The 20,189-nt window shown below is 37.6% G+C and overlaps 1 protein-coding gene across 1 annotated transcript in view; it reads left to right on the forward strand.

The window, feature by feature from the left end:
* dchs1a (dachsous cadherin-related 1a) overlaps positions 1-20,189 on the forward strand; it is a 130,819-nt gene that overhangs the window by 105,876 nt on the left and 4,754 nt on the right. The window contains 15 exon segments of the mRNA XM_051129549.1: positions 1,201-1,382; positions 2,780-2,876; positions 3,344-3,501; positions 6,361-6,969; positions 6,971-7,211; positions 9,744-9,983; positions 12,315-12,440; positions 12,594-12,803; positions 16,018-16,884; positions 17,938-18,051; positions 18,131-18,342; positions 18,665-18,816; positions 19,091-19,221; positions 19,507-19,793; positions 19,872-20,010. Of these exon segments, the coding sequence (XP_050985506.1) occupies positions 1,201-1,382; positions 2,780-2,876; positions 3,344-3,501; positions 6,361-6,969; positions 6,971-7,211; positions 9,744-9,983; positions 12,315-12,440; positions 12,594-12,803; positions 16,018-16,884; positions 17,938-18,051; positions 18,131-18,342; positions 18,665-18,816; positions 19,091-19,221; positions 19,507-19,793; positions 19,872-20,010 (3,765 nt within the window).

Here is a 20,189-nt window from a genome sequence, read left to right on the forward strand (position 1 = left end):
ACTTGGCACCTAGACAAGTCTAGTGGTTTGTGGTATTATGTTTGTCTGTATAGAGTAGGAATGTGCAAAACTACATATTTTCAAAAACTGACTAGTATGAATTAGTCAGCTAGTTGGTCTTAAGGAGCACTGCATAAATTGGCTGGTTTAGGGTCATGTCCATTATCATTTTGTATTGATAAATGAATGGTAACGGACAAATATTTAACCCATAAATAAGCTTAATATCTATAACCAAATTTTCACAGTTCTTAGAAAAAAATGCTCATTGCTCAAGGCAAGCAATTAAAGTATTAATTGTAATGAAGTAATAATTTGTATTAATTTAGAAGGAGATACGTTTTTGAATATATATTTAGAATAACATTTCCAAATAGAGTTTTAGTGTGGCTAATAGTCTGACAGTTACTGATTGCTAGCATGCTAAACTGGCAGATTGTCAACAAAATAGGCTAAATAACCAAGCTTTCAAACCAAATGATTTTAAGTTTGTAATTTTCATAGTTTTAAAGGTGGTGAATTTGTGCAGTTGGTGTAGTTTCAGTTTTATTGTGCTGATAGTCTGACAGTTACTGATTGTTAGCATGCTGACAGATATTGAAAATGCCAAAAAATATAATCAAATTTTCAGTCCTCACTAAAAAGTTTGACAGTAGTTGTCTTGATTTTAAGGGTGGTAAATTTTTGAATTTTGAAGTAACAGCTTTTTTAATACTCTCAAAGAGAGTATTAACATGCTGATAGTATGACTGATTAGTATACTAATAGTTAGCATGCTGACAGATATTAAACAAATAAATAGGTATAATGATCACTATGACCTTTAATTTCAGAAAGCTATCACAGTCCTCACAAAACAGTGTTATTTTTACTGATTTTTAGCATGCTCTCCTAGAAGTTTTGACAAGAAAAGCTGTAGAAATCTAAATCTACAACTAGCCACTCTCAGTAAACCCATAGCCAGTTGCTGAATGACTATTTGACTGTTCTGACCCTAATGTGGAGCTGTTGAACATACGTACTAGCCATCATGCACAGCTCCAGACTTCTGGCACCATGCTAACTGTGGGGGTTCCTCTTGGTGAAGTCAGGATGTGCCATCTGTGCCTTCTGCCACAGATGAAATAGTGCTGTAAAACAGTTTGTCTTACTCTCTCTTTCTCTCTCTGTTTTTCCATCTGTCTTACTATTTTGTTAAAGGTGAAATAAGCACAAAACTTTCCCTCGACCGTGAACTTCAGTCCAGCTACCAGCTCATGGTGGTGGCTCAGGATGGTGGGACGCCTCCACGCAGTGCCACAGGCACTGCTTTCATCACGGTTCTGGATGAGAACGATAATGCGCCCTCCTTCAGCCATGCAGGAAGAGAACTCTTGCTGCAGGTATGAGATATAATATTAGCTTATTAAATCTTAAAGCTATGCGTACAGTATGTGCTCCAGGTTAATTTTGTCAAGGAGTTCACATGGATAATAAACATAAAGGCTGTAAAACTGATTTTGGGGTCTAGGGATGTGACCGAATAGTGAATTCGTATTCGGAAAGGCACGGAAAATGAATAACGCATTCTATGGAGCCACTAAAGGGCTTGTTAGTGGTAGCCTGTTACATTACAGTACACTAAATTTCACTTACCACATAAGGAGAGATGATTTGCAGACCCTGAGCCCTACTTACAGACCTCTAATCTTGTAAAATGTGTGGTAAGTACTGCCGCTCTGTACTAAACAGAGTGTGTGAGATCGTGAATCTCGAAAGTGAAAGTAAAAAGCGAACGCGCATTGTGATTTTAATGCCCTGCATATTAATAACTGCTCCCTGATGCCTGTAATTTATATACAATTTAATTACCCAACAATATAATTGCGAGAGATGCCAATAAAATATATTTTTCCTCCCATCTCCTATTTGTTCTGTTTAAGGGTTCTGTAGAACACATCATTTAGGGTCATTATAAATATTAAAATGATTTCTAAAGGATCATGTGACACTGAAGACTAGAGTTATGTCTGCTGAAAATTAATAAACATTTTGAAATAGAAAATAGCTTTTCTAAATTGTCATAATATTTCACAATATTACTGCTTTACTGTATTTTAGATTAAATAAATGCAGCCTGGGTGAGCATAAGAAACTTCTACAAAGATTTCTACAAAAATTGGGGAAAGTTGCTTTTAAAAGTAATGCATTACAATATTGCGTTACTCTCTAAAAGTAACTAATTACGTTACTTAGTTACTTTATATGGAAAGTAAGCATTACGTTACTTTTGAGTTACATTCGCGTTACCTTTTAAATCTGGGCAGGGCTTTATTATAAATAGTTATATTTTTAGCAAATGTAAAAGCCCTGGCTGAAGGAAAAATAAATTCATGTCTGTACAATAAAACGCAGGAGAAGAAGGTTCGAAACTCTTAAGTAATAAAAAAAAACAATAAAGCACAAATGTTAGTTTTTTCTGAGTGAGATGAATTAATGCATGTGTAGTTTAGAACTACAGTAACATCATGTTTACACAGCACTTATGTATTTACAATTTCTCTCAACATGGGGACAGGAGACTTGTCAGTCAATAAATGGGAAACTTTTTTTTTTTTTGAAAAAGTAACATATTTTCTTGTAAATTTAAAAGTAATGAGTTACTTTACTAGTTACTTGAAAAAAGTAATCAGATTACGTAACAAGTTACTTGTAATACTCCCAAAACTGAAAATGAAACAGATTTCATATACAGAAAAGAGCTGTTTTGATAAAAATGTTAACGGAAATCTCTGCACAGGCGTTAGAAGGTCAGCCATCTGGATTTCTTCTGGGAACCGTTCATGCAAAAGACCCTGATGAAGGAGAAAATGGAACTATTTTCTACTCCATGTCTGGTAAGAAAGATGCACTGAATCAAAACCTGTTTTTTTTATGTCCTATACTGTGTTGAAACCATATGCAAAGCATAAAGACTGTCTACAATGACCAGGAAACTTCTGTTGTAGTTTGTTGTTAAGACTGCAAGGTATACTGATGCTAAAAACGTATGCTGGTACCAAAAATAAATGAATCATACCTGACTCACGCCATAATATTCTGCTATTCATCACAGTTCAGACGGCATGACGTGAAGCGTAGACGAGAAAGTGTTGACGTGCGCGATGATTAAATATGTTTTGTAACACATTTACTGAATTTGTCACGTAACTATTTCATTCTGTAATTCATCTGTAAATCAAATCCAGATGGGATCAACACTGAAGTCATATGCACACCCTGTACAGTAGAAAAATGGACAGTCCAATCATTCATCATGCTGATGCAAACAAACTTAACCCGTTTTTTCCTGTCTTTGCTGTAGGTCCCAGAGCCGAACGTTTCACGCTGAATCCAAACACCGGAGAGCTGCGCTCCTCTTCCCCTTTGAGCCATTCAGAGCGGCCCGAATACAATTTCATCCTTCTGGCTTCGGACCGAGGTTCACCTCCTCAGAGCTCCACCATAACATTGAAAATTCAGGTCAGATGAAACGGTGGCTTGGATGAAATACTGTACACCTAGAGTCTGTTAAGCAATCTAAACCATGCAGATTGAATGCAACGGATGACAGATGGATTAAACATCTGAGGCACGTCTGAGCAATAAAACGCCTCTGGACCCTCATTCGTTGGCAGGTTTCCTGACAAATTTTCTTAACAATGTATATTGTGCCTTGATTAGTTATGGCTATAAACCTTCAAAAATAGAATGTCTTCGGTCATATCAGAGATTGGCTTCATTGCGAGTTCAAAATAATGCCTTCCGCCACATGAATCTACTCATCACCTTTTCATAATATGCAAAATGATTTATTTAATACTGTTATATGAAAATATGAACTTGTAAATTATCCTCTACAGGAATGGATCCGTTTACATCCGCTCTCAGGTTAAACATCATGCAAAGGAAATACAGAATGATCTAGTTGGCCTAATCAAGGCTTACATTCTTGCATTGCAAATTTCCAGAGCCAGCTCATCTCTCCTAGTCCAAGTCGTGTAACCTTCCCCAAGCAGTGCCGGGAAAAATACTCTCAGCTGGCTAATTTTAGGTGCTCAAAGATGAATGTCTTAACCTAGACTTTCTTCCCCGCTTTTTTGTTCCGTTGTTGTCTGCAACATTTTAAGCGTGATATTACGGTGTAAAACACTCAAAGTAAGAGTGACTGACTCCCAGCTGCAGCGATACAAGTGCCAGCTGTGCTTTATGCGTGGAAGTCTCGTAATACAGTTCAGTAGCCCTTTGAAGAACAGAAAACTCCTTGTGAAATACCCCAGTGATCAAATTAATATTTCTCAAACGAGTCAACGGAGTGGAAACAGACACAACGGACAGCAACAGTAGTAAATTCCAGCGTGCAAATGCCTGGAAAACACATTTATGCTGTGCAACCGTTCAATATTGTTGTGCATGTGCCAAGACAAACAATAAAGTTCATAATTGAATATCTATTTAGAATAAAAGAGCTCTGGCAAGGCTTCGATTCTTTTAGAAATCAATAAGCAGCTGTGTGAAAAAAGTAGATCTCGTGTTGGAACGTGCTTTGACATGTCATTTACCGCTTAATGTGGGATTAATTACCACTCTGTCCTATTATGTTTCATTAGAAGACTTGGCCTTGAGAATCTCGTTACTGCCAATGCACTAATCACACTGGTGCAGGATGATGACTTAGTCATAGCAAAAAAATAATAGCTTATTCATGCACACCTGTGTTGAAGTGCATAGTTTTATTTTCAAACTTTCTCATAGGTTTTGAGGTTTAGTGTCTTGCTTGTGCTGTGTTTGTATATGTGTCTTTCCTTATCTAAATGTTTGTTTCCATTTCTATGTGTCTGTCTCTCTTTCCGTGCGTGCACACAGTCTCTCATAACTATCAAAACAATGTCTCATCTGCAAAGAGAAACTGCAGGCTTCCATATTAGGAAGCAAGGTTGTTTTGCTTTGAAGTGTTTCTGAGTCATCCACGAGGATTCTGTATTTTTATAAAGAATATTTGCAAATTTGAATGTTCTAACCGTTTCCTATTATGATTGTTTACTTAAATCCAGTATTATTTTTCCTGGCAGTCACAGACCCATCAAATTAACTCTGATTAATGCTAGCAGGTTTGTTGTTTGAGCTTGTAAAAGCCCTAAAAAAGTTTTGTTTTTCATGCTCTGTAAAAAGAGAAGAAAATACGGGCTGCAGTATGTTTCTGTTTTGTTAGATTTCATTAGTAGTCAACTAGTAGGACGCAGTTCAAAAAGAACCCGGGGTATTAAGATTTGTTTGGCTTTATATAACGTAAATTATGTCTCTTACTGAAATATACTACCAGTCAAAAGTTTTTGAACAGTATGATTTTTAATGTTTTTAAAGTCTCTTCTGCTCAACAAGCCTGCATTTATATGACCCAAAGTACAGCAAAAACAGTCAAATTTTGAAATATTTTTACTATTTAAAATAACTGTTTTCTATAATTAGAATATATTTTAAAATGTCATTTATTCCTGTGATCAAAGCTAAATTTTCAGCATCATTACTCCAGTCTTCAGTTTCACATGATCCTTCAGAAATCATTCTAATATGCTGATTGCAGTTAAAGAAACATTTTTATTAATGATATTATCAGTATTTAAAACAGTTGAGTATTTTTTTCAGGATTTTTTGATGAATATAAAGATCCAAAGATGTATCTAAAATAAAAAGCTTTTGTAAAATTATACCATTCAAAAGCATGGAGTCTTGCAGCTGCTCTTCTGAACTTTATATTCATCAACAAAATCTTAAAAACCTGCTCAGTTGTTTTCAACATTAATAATAATAGTAAATGTTTTTTGAGCAGTAGAATATTAGAATGATTAGAATATTAGAATGATTTCTGAAAGATCATGTGACTGGAATAATGATGCTAAACCAAATGCTGTACCATAGATTTTTCCCAACAAGGAGTCTGAACTTCCATGGATATCGAGTGAAATCCATGCTGAGAAACTCCTTCGGTGGCTGCGGCGTCACGACAAACGTCAGCATGTTTACATCCTGCCAGGATGGCATCTAGCGTTTCTTGTCTCTGCCATTTGTAAGCTCATTCAGTAGCTGTGGCCTACTAAAAGCCTCATGAGGGCTAAAGTGGAGAGGACAAGTTGTGTTGTGGTAAAAATAGCAACAGGTAGTGGCAGTACCTCAGCGAGTGCAACCATTTTACATAATCAAAAGTAATGGCACCCCCATCGTCCAAAATATGTATAAAACGATGTGGATTTTGTTGTCAAATGAACATGTCAGACATTTAGCAATGCTTTGCATTTATCATGTCACTTTCTTAATCTAATGTATAAATATTTTTCTTTACAGGTTGTAAGCTCAAGTAAAGGATCGCCCACCACTAATTCCCAACCAATAACTTTGAATTCAGTGGAGGGAGCTAAACCCGGCTCAATCGTGGGGTCTGTTCGTTCACCTGATTCTCATACTCTTCCTGAAGTAGGCCAGGTCACGTATACTGTGGTGGGAGGCAACGACTGCGACGGCACCTTTGTGGTAGATCGTCAGACGGGTGACGTTTACCTGGCCCGTGAGCTTGACTTTGAAAAAGCTCCTCGATACACTCTCCAGATCGAGGTTGATGACTTTTCCATGCCTCTCCCTAAAAGTCACTTTGTTACATTGATAATCGATGTCCAGGACAGCAACGATCATGCTCCAGAGTTTCCCGAAGACCCCATTATCATAGTCGTCCCTGAAAACACAGATCCAGGATCATCTATCTACACCTTCCAGGCCATTGATAAAGACGGAAGTGGACCCAATAGTGAAGTACACTATTCCATTCTGCAACAGTGGCCAGATGTCCCAGATCTGCTGTTTCTGGATCCAACCGCAGGAGTTCTTTCTCTGGGAATGCTGCTGGATCATGAGAGGATCTCTTCACTACTCTTGGTGGTTCAGGCGACGGATTCGGCCCCCCGATGTCAGTCAGCAACGCCGTGGAACGGTCACAGCACGGATATTTGTCACTGACATAAATGATAATGATCCTGTTTTCATCTCACCATCTGTGGTGAGTGTGATGGAGGACCAGCCTGTGGGCTTTGTCGTGGTCTATGTCATGGCTGTCGATGCAGATCAGGGAGAGAACGGACGAGTGACATATCGTATCCAAAGTGGCAACACTGGAGGAAAGTTCAGCCTTAACCCAGATACAGGTAAACTAATCTCCATTTAAACGTTCTATACATAAATTTATACAAAAAGTTTTTTTTTTTAAAACAAAGGCCCTTACTAAGCTATCTGACAAAATGTAGACCACCACTGAAAATATTTGTGGCCAGTAAGATTTTTGAAATATTTTTGATAGAAATCTCTTACGCTCATAAAGGCTGCATTTATTTGATCAAATATAGAGTAAAAACGATGGAAGCCCAACAAACTCGCAATTGTCATTTTCTTTCTCAAAATTGCATCATATAAACTCGCAATTGTGTGTTATGAAGTCAGAATTGCGAGACAAACTTGCAATTGTGGCTTTTTCCTCTGAATTGTGTGAACTCAGTACTCAATACTCAGATGTGAACTTGCATTTGCGAGAAAAATGTCAGAAATGTGACTTAAAAAGTTGCAATTAAGTTTTAAAAAAAAATTATTCAGTGAAAGAAACAGGATTCCATAAAAAAACAGTAGTGTTCTGAAATATTATTACAATTTTGAATAATTCTTTATTTCAAAATATTTAGAAAGGTTAAAAAGAACAGCATTTATTTGAAGTTTAAATCTTTTGTAACAATATAAATCTTCAGGTTAATTTGCTGAATAAAATTGATTTCTTTCACCAAAAAAAAAAAATATATATATATATATATATATATATATATATATATATATATTTTTTTATAAAGAAATTAATTTTGTTCAGCAAATTTAATTTCTTTCTGACCCCAAATTTTGAACAGTGGGGTATTTTTGCATTTATTACATTTCAATTTTAAACACATTGTTTTATTCAGATTTTTCACACTTATTTTTAAAATTATGCTACACATCATACAGATTATGTAAGGAGGTAATGTAAAATTGAGCAGAAGGGTAAGCATAACTGTAATGCAGCCATATTTTTGCATCTTGTTTACCTTTTGAAACCTTATTTCATGTGCCTTGCATTTTGAGTGTTTTTTTTTTTTTTTCAAATACTATGGCCAATTACTCAAACCACCAGTAACGTTAGGACCTTCAGCAGCAAACCTCTAATGATGTGTATACTGATGTGCAAACAGGACATTAAGGGATTAGTTTACTCAAAAATAAAATTTCTATCATCATTTTTTCACCCTCATGTCATTCCAGACCCTTATGACTTATGAAGATTGCAGTGCATGCAAAATGCATCATCATTTTAAGTTTGCATTTCTGCTCAACTTGCATTTGTCCTCTCCGCCCAAGTCGCAATCCTATAAATGCCCTTTAGTTCTCTTAATCCTAAAAACTGCTAGCTCAACATCTCATCCATCCCAAGAAATTCCGCCCCTGTGCTGTGAGTTTGGAACAGTTTCTCTGTTTGTGTGAGTGTGTGTGTTATTAGTGCATTAGTACATCATGACATAAAACAGGAGTGTAAGAGTGTACACAGCACTCAGCTGGTAGCCATTTACAACATGTTCTACCACTAACAGATAGATCAGATTGTTTTCTCTGTTTTGGCATGCATATTCGGACCTTGACATGATTATGCACCCCACACTCAATATTAAAGACCAGAATTTATTAGATCAAAACAAACTTTTAGATTTTGAATGACAGGGCTGAGTAAATGATCATAGGATGTTCATTTTTAGATGTTTTGTCTCTTTAAAATAATACTTGTCTGCTTTATAAATGACAAACTCTAACTAGCTTGGGAAGCTCATTGTGAATCCCCTCAACTATCAATATGAGAATAGAAAAGCAAAACATCATCTTTCTTCCTCTGACGTTATCGGTGCATGACTGTTGAGGAGTCAAATTGTCTGAAAATATTCGCGCTGGTAATTCTAACCAGATTAAGACCTCAGAGGCATGTTAGCTCAGCGTTATGGAGATAGAAGAGAGGGAAAAATAAGTCGAAACAGAACGAAAACACCCTCTAGTGTCTCAGTTCCCATCATGCCTTCACAGCCTGCTTTGAATCATTGCGTCTGGTTCTTTAAAAGCATGAAATTGAGATTGGATCAATAGGAGCGCCGCTCGCTTGTGGTAGGCTAACGACAGGGGCGCTGGCACCCCCAAATTTGAGCGGGGCACGGCAGGCCGGGCCGTTGCGTGTCTAGAGCGTTTGTTTATGCGCTCTTTCTGTTTGCTGTGGAAAAAACTCATAAACTGCGGCCAGATAGTTGAGCTGTTACAGTGGCTCAGTGAGTGTTCAGGTAGGGAGAGCTTTGCATGGAAAAAAATTTATTATTTGAATACGTCGCATGACTTGCACTCATTTCAAACACGGCATAAAGGCGTCAACTCTTCGTGCTGTGATGTTGCTTACGCAAGATCAAAGCGTGCTACAAGATGGAAATCATTGGTCGTGTGAGCGTGTGAATGAGGCTTTGCTTAAGTGCGAGTGGTTTTGTTTTAAACAATTTACATCATGGCTTCATTATTGTGTAATTGTTTAAATGCAGTTCAGCAGGCGATCACTCGCAAGAAATACCAGACACGCTGCTTATTGCATTCATCATATGGTAGCCTAACATTTTTGCTTATTTCCCCTCTAGGGTCATTGTCTATTCTTAGACCAATTAACCGTGAAGAGCAAGACCTCTACAACCTGACCATAGTGGCGGAAGACCACGGTTTACAGCAGCACAGCAGCTCCCAGTTGCTGTCAATCCAGGTGATTGACGTGAACGATGAGGCGCCGTACTTTGAAGAAAGCGAATATGAAGCTTTTATTGCAGAGAATCAGCCTGCAGGAACTTCGGTGCTTGTGGTTTCAGCTTCTGATTTGGACCAAGGTAAAATACACTCCTATATATGACATAAACATGCCAGTTATGTTGTATAAGGGATACTGTTGGAGTACTTATAATATTTATCAAGCATTTATAGTTTTTGTCATGTACAATTATCTTTTAAATTAATATAATTTAATTAATTTAATATTTTAATTAATATAATTTAATTTAGAAAATAATTAATACAAAATTGTGATAACATGAAATTCCAGTTAATTAATAAAATTAATCACATTTAAGTTGCATATAATTTGCCACCAAAATTAAAGCGTACCATCCATGATAATTAATTTTGCAGATTCAGTAGAGTTGACTAGAAGGATGGTCATTCACTTTTTAAAAAATTTTGCATTTTCATTTTTAAAATATTTTTAATAGTAATCTACTATTAAAGTATTTATTTATATTTTGAATTAGCTTTTATTTGTAGACTTTTAGATTTCAGTTTAATTTTTGTTCAAGTTAAGAATTATGTGTTTGTCATGTTTTTCTATTTAGCTTTATTTTTATTTCATTTTAGTTTTAGTATTTTTAGTAATTCAACTTAAACTTACAATATTTCTGTCGGTGCCGATAGCCTTGTGGGCAGCGCGCCGACATACAGCGCCGTTGCGCTCTGGGCGTCCCGTGGTCGAATCTCGACTCGAGGATCTTTCCTGATCCCGCCCCCATCTCTCTGTCCCAATTAGTATTTTTGATTTATTTTGAATTATTTTTTTATTATTTTTTTTTTTTTGGACTTTTAGATTTCAGTTTAATTTTAGTTTAAGTTTAGAATTATGTGTGTTTGTCATTTTTTTTTTTTTTTTTTTTTTTGGTAATTATTTGTATTTAGCTTTATTTTTTATTTAATTTTTCTTTTAGTATTTTCAGTAATTCCAGTTTTAGTATCCGTATTCGTAAAAAATTTAATTGTTTTATTTTTAGTTAAAAATAACTACATTTTTGCTAAAATTTTGCTACATTTTATCTTTTTTAATTTTATGTAAAAAAAAAATAGTTTTAATTAAAAAAATAAAATAAATAATAAAAATACTGTTATGTATAATATAGACAAATGTCATGAGTGCCGCAATTATAAGCATGTCAAATGTAAATATATTTTCAGTATTATCTATTATAGTATTTTTTGATATTTTGAATCAGCTTTTATTTTTAGACTTTCAGTTTAATTTTAGTTTGTTTAGAATTATGCATGTGTGTATTTATTTTATTATTTCTATTTAGCGTTAATTTTATTTTAGTTTTAGTATTTTTAGTAATATTTAAGGAAATATTTTTTATGTTCAGGGTTTTTTTGTAAATGTAGCTTTTCTATTAAATAGTTTTATTTTTAATTAAAAATAAATAACAATACTGATCTGTATAAATATGTCATGGGTGGCGCATTTATAAGTGTATCAAATGTAAAAGTCCTTCGACAAAACATCTTGCTATCTAAGAACACGTTTTGTACGAACATCTCTTACTCATTCTGTGCAACGTGCTCTCTGTGAATGTGGTTTGGCAAGGCACGTCGCCTGCGGACTCACAAAAACTTGAAGTTTGTACTTTAATCTTGATTATTCTTGATGGTAGGAAAATCCTGTATTATGTACGCATGAGTCAGGAGGATGATTAATTAGGTTAATTTTGATCACATTATGTTCTTTATTCAATTTATCACACTAAATTAACGCTAAATTGGCAGCCCTAATAAGTTTGTTTACATTTCTCTGTATCCATGCCACCCAGTGCCTCTTATCCGATACTAACCAGTACTGTCTGTTCACGCACGCATTGAGTGAGAAAAGTCCATTTCCACCTCGTGAGGCTGGCAGCGGTCACACCGTCCTCTTTAAAAGTGACACGAATGTTTGTTTACGGCTAACATTTCTCTAAAAACACTGGATACCACAGCCAAACCCATCACAAATAAAAGTGTGGTTTTAATTGGTGCCAGGCCGGGGGGTGGTGGAAGGGGAGAGCGCTGCATTCTCTTGGACTTACTCAGGGGCAAATAAAACAGAAGGATCATAAACTTTCTCTCCATGAACAATTAGCGAGGTAAACAGGTGACACTCTGCCAGATTGCTCGCCTTTTGCACGCGATCTGCCATCCAGAGACCAGGGGGAGGGAGATTGAGACCAACTGCTTAGACAGCGGTATTAACTACAAGCAAATAAAAACAGGGTGCGCCGCCGTGTTTACCCATTCCGTGAGAAAAGTCCATTGTGCAAAGTGAACACAGCCTCTTAGAAATGATGGGTTTTTCACAGACGTAATGCTTTGGACTTGCATTCAAAGAAACTGATTCATCTCTTATCATGTCATTATGCTTTTTTCCATAGGGACCAATGGAATTGTGACATACGGAAGTATTGTAGGAGATGATTTCAGTATACATCCGGTGACAGGGGTTATAACCACCACCAAGGCTTTGGACAGAGAAGCCCAAGGGGTTTATGCTGTGACAGGTACTTTACATAGAAAGCAGCTGCTTAACTGCACCAGAGAATCTAGGATATGCTTTTAATAGCATAGATTGCAGTTTTGTGTTTTTGCCAATGTCATGTCATGGTTGGGCACGTATTTGTTTAGCCAGTTTATAACCTCTTTCTCATAAACAGTTTATGCCAGAGATGGTGGTTCCCCGCCCAATTTCGCAAAGACCACAGTGCACGTCACAGTGCTGGATGAGAATGACAATAGACCGGTTTTTGGAAGAGTGTACTACAGTCTGGAGGTGCCTGAGAACCAGGAGCCGGTGGCGCTGTTCACCATTAGAGCCACAGATCAAGACTCCGGGGACGGTGGACTGGTGCACTACAAAATCACTGGTATTAATGCCATGAGCAATATTTATGTTGTTGTATAATGTATGTTAAATAATATTATATATATTATGCAAACAACTAATTGTTTAAATATGTTTTGGTCATGCCCAAAGTCATTTTCAGTTCTACAAATACCCATTAATCATTTCCACATTTGGTACAGCCTCATCAGAACTAGAAAAAACAGTGTTTTCCAATTTATTACTCCATTACTCCAGTCTTCAGTGTCATGTGAGCCTTCAGAAATCATTCTGATATGCTGATTTGGTGCTCAGGAAACAAATTGCAAAGAAATGAAGGAAACTTAAGTTTTTTGAGTGACTGTGAAGACATTTATTAAAGGATCACTCCACTTTTTTTGAAAATAGGCTCATTGTCCAACTCCCCTAAGGTTAAAGAGTTGAGTTTTACTATTTTCGAATCCATTCAGCCGATCTCTGGATCGCTTTTAGCATAGCTTAGCATAGATCATTGAATCTGATTAGACCGATAGCATCTCGCTCTAAAATGAACATATGTAATTATGATATTTTTTCTATTTAAAACTTGACTCTTCTGTAGTTACATCATGTACTAAGACTGACAGAAAATGAAAAGTTGCGATTTTCTAGGCTGATATGGCTAGGAACTATACTCTCATTCAGGCGTAATAATCAAGGAACTTTGCTGCCGTACCATGGGTGCAGCAGGCGCAATGATATTACGCAGCGCCTGAAAGTGACGGGCACTAAGTTTGTGTATATGCAGGGTTGCAGCCAGCAAAGTTGACGCCTGCTGCACCCATGGTACGGCAGCACCCATGGTACGGCAGCAAAGTTCCTTGATTATTACGACGAAATGAGAGAATAGTTCCTAGCCGTATCGACCTAGAAAATCGCAACTTTTCATTTTTCGTCCATCTTTGTACACAATGTAACTACAGAAGAGTCAAGTTTTAAATAGGAAAAATATCAAAACTCTTTGGTCATTTTTGAGCGAGATGCTCACGTCTAATCAGATTCAATGATCTATGCTAAACTATGTTAAAATTGCTACTGCCAGACCGGGAGATCAGCTGAATGGATTCGTAAACGGTAAAACTCAATTGTTTAACTCTAGGGGAGTTGGAAAATGAGCCTATTTTCAAAAAAAGTGGAGAGTTCCTTTAAAGGATTACTCCACTTCCAAAATAAAAATTTCCTGAAAATTTACTCACCCCCTTGTCATCCAAGATGTTCATGTCTTTCTTTCTTCAATCGTAAAAACATTACTTTTTTTGAGAAAAACATTCCAGGATTTTTCTCCATATAGTGGATTTCAGTGGTGGTCAACGGATTGAAGGTTGAAAATCCAGCTTCAGAAGGCTCTAAACGATCCCAGCCGAGGAGTAGGTGTCTTATCTAGCAAAACAATTGGTAATTTTCTTTTAAAAAATAATTTTATACACTTTTCAACCACAAATGCTCATCTAGCTCTGCGATGCGCATGCATATTCTGTGCACTCCGGTTCAATACAGTTAGGGTATATCGATAAACTCCCATCTCATTTTCTCCTTCAACTTCAAAATCGTCCAACATCGCCGTTTTATCTTTGTTGTGAAGGGTGTTTGACCTTCTTTGCACGCTCACTTTGTAAACACTGGGTTGGTACTTCTGCAGCGATGGAGGATGATTTTGAAGTTGGAGGAGAAAATGAGTTTTTTAGCATGCGAATCCCAGAGCTAGACAAGACAAGCATTTGAGGTTAAAAAGTATATAAATTGTAATTTTTTTGTAGAAACTAACCAATCATTTCACTAGATAAAACCCTTATTCCTCGGCTGGGATTGTGAAGAGCCCTTTGAAGCTGCATTTAAACTGCATTTTTATCCTTTAATCCACTGAGCACCACTGAAGTCCACTAATTGGAGAAAAATCCTGGAATGTTTTTCTCAAAAAAACGAATGTCTTTGCGATTGAAGACAGAAAGACATGAACATCTTAGATGACAAGGGGGTGAGTAAATTCTCAGGAATTTTTATTCACTTTCTCACTTTTGATCAATTTAATCCTTCCATACTGAATAAAAATATTTTTTTCAAAAGAGAACCCCAAACATTTAAACTGTAATGTTCTTTTGCTCACCTGGTTAAATATCCTAAGTATCATTTCACAGAAAATTATTGCATATCATTCCACAAAAGTTAGTCAAACTCTATCTGGCAGCCTGTACTGACAGATGTACAAGAAATAGATCCAAATGTCAAAGTTATGAATATTTTATTATTTTCTGGTTAAATTGGTTTCATGAATTACTTGGTCCTGTGAGGACAACGTTTAATGATTTCCATTTAGTATTTTTTCACTTAATGTTCTTTTTCATTTGATAAAGTAATAATTTAAAGGAAAAAAAAGTTTAATTTATTCCTCCTACTTAAAGGATTAGTTCACTTCCACCATAAAAATTTCCGGATAATTTACTTCCCGATGTTATCCAAGATGTTCATGTATTTCTTTCGTCAGTCGAAAGAAATTAGGGTTTTTGAGGAAAACATTTAAGGATTTTCTCCATAAAGTAGACTTCAGTGGGGATTATCGGGCTGAAGGTCCAAATTGCAGTTTCAATGCAGCTTTAAAGGGCTCTACACAATTCCAGCCAAAAAATAAGGGTCTAATCTTGCAAAACAATCGGCCATTTTCGTTAAAAAATATATAAAAATTGATGTACTTTTTAAACACAAATGCTTGTTTTGTACTAGCTCTCGATGTGCGTCCGTAACACACATTACGTGATCACGTTGAAAAGGTCACGTGCAGTTAGTTCTTAATCTGTTTTCTCATTTTCTCCTTCAAATTCAAAATAATCCAACATTGTTGTTTTAACATTTTATGTAAAGGCCGTTTGACATTCTTTGTACGTTCGCTTTGTAAACACTGGTTCAGTACTTCCACCCACATCATTCGTGACCTTTCCAACGTGACTACGTAATGCGTGAGGTAGATTTAGATGAGCATTTGTGGTTAAAAAGTATATAGTTTGACCGACTGTTTTACTAGATAAGACCCTTCTTCCTTGGCTGGGATTGTGTCTTTGAAACTGCTCTGAAATTGCAATTTGGGCCTTCACCCCATGGGGGTGATCAGGATTTATAAATTATCAGAAATTTTTATTCTGGAGGTGAGCTAATCCTTTAAGAAAAATTTTTATTTGTGTATTATATTACAGGATATAATTGTTTTCATAAATTTCTTTCCTCAGAAGGAGACCGTTTTGGTGATTTCCTCCTGGATAAGAAATCAGGTGTGCTGTCCACTTCCAGGTCTTTGGACCGAGAGTCCAGAGCAAAGTACACCCTCACTGTGGAGGCACAAGATCAGGGAATACCATCCCTCACCAGCACTGTCACTTTGGACATCAGTGTCTTGGACCTGAATGACAACAGCCCAGTGTTCCCCAGCAGCAGCTACTCTGTGGAGATACCAGAGAATGCATTAGAAGGGTCTCTTGTTCTGGAAGTTTCAGCCTCTGACAAGGACGAAGGGTCTAACAGTCAGGTGGTGTACTTCCTGAGCCGTGAATCCAAAGGCATGTTCATTGTGGACCAACACACAGGCCGCATTATTACAGCAGCAGCCCTCGACCGAGAAAAAGTAGCCTCCTACAGTTTCCAAATATATGCCATGGACTCCTCAGCCTCCAACCCCCGTAACACTTCGGCTGAAGTAAACGTTCACATTTTAGATGTAAACGACAACGCCCCCTTCTTCATCACAGACCCGCTTATCATCAACGTTTCCAGCAGTAGTCTCTCCAACCGTAAGGTGCTGGCCACCATGAGAGCTGAAGATAAAGACTTCGGTGCAAATGGATCTGTATTTTATCGGTTTGCAAATCCTGTCAAAGGCTTCACCATAAACTCCTTGACTGGGGACATCCAGGCCACCGAGAGGCTCCACGCACTGACCCAGAGCCAGCGGACCCTCATTGTGGAGGCCATGGATCAGGGTAACCCATCGCAGTCCTCTCTGGGAGTTGTGATTGTGTATGTCAGAGAGCAGAGTTACCAGGGCATCCGCTTCACTCGCAACACCAGGGATGTCAGCCTGCAGGAGAATGCCGCTAAAGGTGGGATGATGACCTTGTACCCCAATATTCCTGTAGCTAAAACTGTAGATTGTGGCGCTAGGAACACCAAGGTCAAGATTCACTTCCCGAATAAATAATTCCTGATAATTTACTCATCCCCATCTCATCCAAGATGTTCATGTCTTTCTTTCTTCAGTCGAAAAGAAATTAAGGTTTCTGAGGAAAAAAATTTCTACATATAGTGGACTTCAGTGGGAACCAACTTGTTGAAGGTCCAAATTGCAGTTTCAAAGCAGCTTCAAAGGGCTCTACACGATCCAAGCTAAGAAATACGGGAATAAGGGTCTTATGTAACGAAACGATCAGTCATTTTCTTCAAAAAATAAAACATACTTTTTAACCACGAATGCTTGTCTTGGCACTAGCTCTGCGATGTGCATACGCGACTTCATACATTATGTAATCACGCTGGAAAGGTCACGCGTGGTTAGTTCTTCGTCTGTGTACTTTGGTTCAAAAAGGTAGTGTCGGGTGAAAAATTCCAACTCCTTTTCACCTCCAACTTTAAAATCATCCACCATCATTGTTTGACCTTTTTTGTAAAGGATGTTTGAACTTCTTTGCATGTTTGCTTTAAGTCGGTATTTCTGCCTACGTCATGCGTGCATGATCACGTAATGTGAGGTCGAGTTAGTGCAAGATGAGCATTTGTGGTTAAAAAGTATATAAATGTGTATTTTTCTTAGAAAATGGCCAATCTTTTCACTAGATTAGACCATTATTCCTCAGCTGGGATGGTGTAGAGCTCTTTGAAGCTGCATTAAAATGCTGGCCACCATTGAAGTCCACTATATGCAGAAAAATCCTGGAATGTTTTCCTCAAAAACTTTAATTTCTTTTCAACTGAAGAAAGAAAGACATGAACATCTTGGATGACATGGGGGTGAATAAATTATCAGGAAATTTTCATTCTGGAAGTACTTCTCCTTTAATGCATATATTAATGTTATATTCTTCATCATTGTAATCTTTCACACATGCTAAGTTGATGGAAAATGTCCTTTTAATCAAAAAAGGTCTTGTTTTTTATAGGTACTGCAGTTGTTCAGATACAGGCTCATTATCCTGATGGATCGAGCAGCGGCATCAGCTACAGCATTTTCAGTGGCAACAAGCAGCAGTCCTTTAGCATCAGCCCCCACACAGGTACGATAGCAATTTGTGATAACAGACTTTCTAAAGGGTAAGCTGTTTCACAATTAGTCATAATACATTATTTTTTTAGGGGAGATTTGGGTGGAAAGCTCCAACGGTCTGGACTTTGAGGAGACCCCACGACTCCGCCTAGTGGTCAAAGCTGAAACCGCATCCTCCAGTTCCTTCATGGCAGTCAACCTTCTCTTACAGGATGTCAATGACAACTTACCACGCTTTCAGCTTCACAATTACGTTGCTTATGTTCGTGAGGCTCAGGGCTATGATCATCCTATCATTCAGGTACAGTAATCTCCCATTTGTTTTCACAGTGGTTGATTCTTCATAAAAGCTGTGGAGTACAACATCCCTTGGCTTAAATAGAGCATATTTTCAGTGCAAGCCAAAAGAGTTTCCTTTGCGTTTCCCACAATGTTTTCATTGTCCATGGTGAGAATATAGGCTCAGCTGTCCCACATAGCCACAACCAATTCCCTTTTTCAACTTTTTTTCTAAATAATTTGAGTTCCAAGCCTAACATTGCTTAGAGGTTCATGTTACGCTCAAGCAGCTGTTGCAAATCTGTCTGTATTTTCATTGCCAATTTCACCGGTAATTTCCTCAGGTGTTGGCGAATGACCTGGACCAGGGTCAGAACGGGCAGGTGACCTACTCCATAAGGTCATCGTCCATGAGCGGCCTCTTCAAGATCGACCCTGTCACAGGCAGTATATCCACCGCTGCCATTATGGACAGAGAGATCTGGACACAGACCAAGTACTAAGTTCTTCCATCTGCTTGTTTTTAGATTGTTTCCTTTTACCTTTTGTTACTCTTAAAAAGTATTTTTTGAAAAGTAATGTTTTAAATTCACTTTGTTTACATAAGTTTGCATGACAGAACAACACTTGTAGAGGCCGTTGCACCAATGTGGTTAAATCTTTTATATACCCTGATAGAAGTAGAGTTTGCATTTTACGTCTTTCCCATCAACATAAAAATAGTCTGTGAGAATGTCCAGACTCTGACTCTAATTTTGTTATGTCTCCAGCCTGGTTATTATGGCAACGGACAGAGGAAGTCCTCGGTTAGCAGGTTCTGCCACTCTCACTGTGATCATTGTAGACCTGAATGACAACAGTCCCACCATCCCTGTTCCACGTGAAGTCCGGGTCCCTGAGAGTAAGTTGACTGCTGTTTGAACTCCATATCTCTTCTGTAATCACTGAACTAAATTTCCTATTTTTTCTGGCAGACAAACAGTTAGGTACACCGTGCTGAAAGATTGACTCAATTACTAGGCGTTTTTCTCGCCAAAGTCCTTAATAGTTGTTTCCTGTAACTGATGTTGTACAGTGTGTCCAATAATAGTGGGCGTTGTCCAGCAAAACGTAATACTTTTGAAAGGTGCAACCACAATAAATTGCATTTTACACTTGGTTATCAAGATTGTGTATTTCTCTCTAGATACGCTGATTGGAACCGTGATCACTCAGGTCACTGGGAATGATGTGGACTCTGGGCCTGCTCTCTCCTATTCCCTTCTTCTGGACTCAGACACTCAAGGAAAGTTTGGAATACATCGCTATGGAGGAGGGGTGTCCTTGACCGCCCCTCTGGACTTTGAAGATAGAACATGGTACACGCTGACCGTCAGCTCCTCAGACTCCAAGCAACAGAGTTACGCAAATCTGACCGTGCTTGTGGAGGACGTGAATGATAATGCTCCAGTCTTCTCCCAGGACCTTTACGAGGTATCTAAGGAGAAATAAGTTGATGCTGTGTACTGCTCTCAAAGCCCTCAATGTTAAGGTGATTTATGTCTTTGGCAGGTGACTCTAGCAGAACACTCGCCAGCAGGAAGCTCAGTTATCACAGTAACTGCAACAGATAAGGACTCTGGAGAGAACGGAAGGATAACATACAGGGTTGTGTCAACAAAGGACATGTTCTACATTGACCCAAGCAATGGTAATTTGTCATTTTGATCTTGTTTCCTTTTGTTTATTGTTCTTTTTTCATTGTTCAAATCATTGTCAGATGTTTTGTAGAATTTATAAAATTCAATGTATGCCTGAATACTCCATAGTTGGATGCATGGAAGTCTAGGACCCTGTGCAGGGTGTTATTTTTGGGTTGTCATCTACCAG

This window comes from Labeo rohita, chromosome 15 (genome assembly GCF_022985175.1).
Source record: "Labeo rohita strain BAU-BD-2019 chromosome 15, IGBB_LRoh.1.0, whole genome shotgun sequence".
NCBI lineage: Eukaryota > Metazoa > Chordata > Actinopteri > Cypriniformes > Cyprinidae > Labeo > Labeo rohita.